This window comes from Alligator mississippiensis, chromosome 1, assembly GCF_030867095.1.
Source record: "Alligator mississippiensis isolate rAllMis1 chromosome 1, rAllMis1, whole genome shotgun sequence".
Taxonomy (NCBI): domain Eukaryota; kingdom Metazoa; phylum Chordata; order Crocodylia; family Alligatoridae; genus Alligator; species Alligator mississippiensis.
Window position 1 is genome coordinate 171,908,851 of NC_081824.1, and position 3,902 is coordinate 171,912,752.

A 3,902-nucleotide genomic window follows, 5' to 3' on the forward strand; every position below is an offset into this window, starting at 1 on the left:
AGCCCTGCCTGACAGACATTTAAGGGAAACAAATGAGGTAGAACTTGGTCTCATTAGGCCAGAATACAGGAGGTCCTATTATATGCCACTCCAGAGTACGCTTCCTCAAGTATGCTGCCTGTGGGCTCCCTGCTATTAAAACAACAGATTTTTATAAACTGCTTCCCTTAGAAAATCAGAAGCATAAGAAAATAATGGCAATGGGTTATGGGCTGACCTAGCTTCTGCTAAGGATAGCTCTTCACTGCCTTGTAGGCCAAAAAGACATAGATGTGGCGACTCTGCTACTTTAGCATGAACTTGGAACAGACAGCCCATTGTGAGAAGTGGCCATTATTTCAAGCTAGCAGGCTTTAAATAAGAGATTTCACCTGGAACAGATAGTACTCTTTCATTCTTAGTCACCACTGACTCATTCCCCTCTCCATTAGGGGCAGGCTCACTCTATGAAGAGCCATTGCTCAAGTGCTTCTAGGATGTTTTAATACCTGGATTTCCTACAAGCATGAGGTTAAAGGGAATGCAGGAGAAAGGCCTGAGCTGCTTGGGGCCTGGCAAAGAGAAGGCAAGGTGAGACGACAAACATACCATTGTGTCAAGATTTTTCATGAATTGTTTATTAGATAGTGTAACACAACCCCAAGAGCAGAAATCTGCCTGGCGGAGAAAGGAACTTGGGTGTTCTGCTCCTGCAGTTATAGTCAAGCCATCAGGGGGATCCCTGCAGGCCCTTTTCCTGGCTGCATAGAGCTAGTGGGAAACAGGAAGATTAAGGCTCAATGAACAGCTGAACTGACTCAACTGAAAGGACTCAAGAGACATGTGGCAGAATAACAAATAGGAATGAAAAATGGAAGTAACAGATGGTAAGCAACAAGGGCAGAGATGGCATGCAGGCATGGGAGGTGATCATCTTCAGGTGACTGGGGCATGGACAGACAAAACACAAAAGGGAAAGATAAGGTGAAGTATGAACTGGAAACAGGGATATGACAGACAGATGGGGAGGGCAAGGACATTACATGCAGAAGGCCACAGACCACATTCCTCCACACTGTAGCATCCTTTGCCAGTGAACTGATGGCAGGGGATGCTTGTTTGGGTGATCCAGACAGATGCTAAGTTTGGGGGCTGCATTCACCAGCCCATGCTGTGAGGTGGACCCAGGGGAGAGGACTGTCCAGTGCAACAGGAGCAGTTCAACTTTGCTCCTCTGTTTGGGCCTTCCCATTATCTCCCAATGATATGTCCTCTGGGGTAGGCATCACAAGTAGCCAATTTCCTCAGTGGCTGAGCCAGGCACAGCAGTATAGGTCTCTGCCATGTTTGTGTACGTGATTATGGTATGCTACAGAGTACAGCTGGCAGTGGGCGTGATGGGGACAACACAGAACTGCCTGGATTATGTGAAGCCAGGGCTCTCTAGTCTCCCCAGACCAAAGGCACAGGATCAAAAAAGAGAATCTCTCCTCCTTCAACTGCAGGTTCCAGCTGAAAGGCAGGGGATGATAGGCTTGAATGAAATTATAATGCAGGGATTTTTCAGATGAGAGGCAGAGACAGGACAAAGGGGTGTGGGCATGGAGCAAAGACATGAGCATCTCGTGGGTCATAAGCCACTGTGTCCCCACCCAGCTTCTCATAACTGGCACTAAGGAAGGGCACCAGCTCATTCAGAGAGAAAGCAGAGACTGCAAGGCTGAACTTCGCCTTAAGCGAGACAGAGGAACTGTCAAAAAACACAGCTGTGAACTGGGGGCCCTGGGAATCAGAGCCACCTTGAAGCAGCCATTCAGCAGCAGAGAGCACAGGGGCCAAGCTCTCCAAACGCACATATTCATACAGGCTTTTGCCCAGCTGATGGAGCCTGTCCCAGAGCCAAAACGCAAATAAGGTGCAGGGAGTGGGGGGCAAAGTCTGGGACCCACTCCTGTATCTTGTGGAAAACTCTGGACACAGCTGCAAATTCTCCAGCCAGCTTATCAGTGTACTTGAGTGCCTCCCAGTTGTAAGTGGTTTTCCACAGTATGCTTAGCATCTTGTCTGCCACATTCAGGAGAGCAGGTGTGTTGGAAGAGAACTGGACCCTTTTCTCCCTCAGCTGCTGTTCCAGTTGCTGTGCTCTCCTCTTCAGATCACACGGCTTCGTAGGGCACTTCCAACTCCACATGTAGTTGGCGAGGGCTTCTTCCTCACCCTTTGCATCTTGGGAGGGAGGAAAATCCTTGCCCAGAGTAAGGCCTTCACGGGACACGTGGGCGCTAGGTCCCAGCCAAGGGGCGGTAGTGCAGCTCCCTCTCCAGCTGCTCCGCGGTCAGGGTGCCCTGGATAGCCTGGCAGCCAGGGTTGAAAACAGAGTAGGCACTCATCTCCCCGTAGCGCCGTTGCCCCAGCCCACGGGTCCCAGTGCACAGCCAGTAGAGCGAGGAGACCACCAGGTAGGGCAGCCCCAGCTCCAGCTCCAGGAACAGCCCCAGCAGCACCAGCCACAGGAGGAACTTCAGCAAGGGCACATGCCCCACCAGCCACAGCGCCCACCCGGAGGGGGGACCCGCCGCTGCCTCGGCTTGTCTGGGCGCCCCCTGGGGAACAAGAGCCACCTCTGTTACAAGCTGCCTTCGCAGCCCCCTCCCCGCAGGGGCACACAGCAGCCTCCCCCGGCAGTTAAACCGTCAAGCTCCCAAACGTTCTGAAGGGGGCGGGGCCTTCTTGAGCGCCGCCCCCTCCCTCGCGTTCCGCCCCACCCCCTCGAGGGCCACGTCTAACCCTCCACAAGCCCCGCCCCTCCCACTCGCCATTCACCTGGGCGGAGCGGCCCCACCTCCAGGCGCTGGCGGGCCCGGCAGCTGGAGCCGCGGGCTGCGCGGCGCCGCGGGCGGCTCGGTACTGAGCCAGCCTCTCCTCCGTTGGGCCAGACATGCCACCCCTCCCGCGGGCCGCGCGCAAAGCCGGAGGCCGGAGGGATGGCAGCTGGGGAAGGGGGCGTGGCCAACAAGCCACGCCCATCAGGGGCAGTTGCGCGTGCGCAGAGTAGGGGGGCCGGGGTGGTGACGTAGCGGAGTTCTGAGTGGTGCGCGGTGAGCCAACTGCCCGGAACGTCGGTCCCGTTCCAACCGCCCGCCCCGCCCCCGCCGACTCTTCATTCCAAGCCGTTGGGGCCCCGCCTGTGAGGGGAGCAGAAAGCCCGCCCTCAGCAAGTGCCTGAGGCAGCAGGGCAGTGCCATAGCTGAGCCCTGGCAGGGGCAGGCGCTGGCTAAAGTTCATAAAATCACAGAGAAGCTGGGGGGAAGGGACCTCCACAGGTCATCTAATCCAACCCCTAACCAGCCCTGCAAGCCCTAATATAACCTCTGCATGAGACCCTAACGCAGCACACCCAAGGTGCCCCAGCAGGGGAGCCACAGCACCCAATGTCCTGCTTCTATGAAAGGTTGTTAATACAGGCTTGAGAGGGCCCAGGTGGAGGGCCAGGCCCTTGGGCTCTTCACATTGTTAGGCCCCAGCTCAAGTCTGGGTTTGTGCCCGGTATGCAAAGGCCAATAAAGATACCAGGGGTGAAAGTATAAAAATGATTTATTGCTAGCAATAAAAGGTGCAAGCGGAATAATCTCCCAAGACAAGCACAAGCACCTTCAATACTGAGCCCCTTATATACCAGAGGTTGAATCTTCATAAGCATCCTTGTTTGCTAATTGGTTATAAAGGAGTGACGCAAGGAGTTCTTTACTGAGCATGTCTCTATACCTGTGTTTTAGCTATGTATCTCATTAACGTACATATATGTTCCATTAGCATATATCTTCCCCGCCTCGGGGTGTGATTTTTAGTATTTTAATGAGCTCTTTGCTCCAGTACCTCTGATTCTGTTTTTTGTTTTCAAGCTTCCTCTATCTAAGACTGTC

At 53.9% G+C, this 3,902-nt stretch overlaps 1 protein-coding gene across 1 annotated transcript; it reads right to left on the reverse strand.

Annotated features, from left to right (window-relative positions):
- Positions 1–601: 601 nt before the first annotated feature.
- On the reverse strand, positions 602–3,004 carry SAYSD1 (SAYSVFN motif domain containing 1). The gene is made up of 2 exons (XM_019483059.2): positions 2,803–3,004; positions 602–2,582 (listed from the first exon to the last, which is right to left on the reverse strand). Exons 1-2 carry the CDS (start codon positions 2,917–2,919, stop codon positions 2,262–2,264), a joined length of 438 nt encoding a protein of 145 aa, XP_019338604.1. The 5' UTR covers positions 2,920–3,004; the 3' UTR covers positions 602–2,261.
- Between the last annotated feature and the right edge of the window lie 898 nt (positions 3,005–3,902).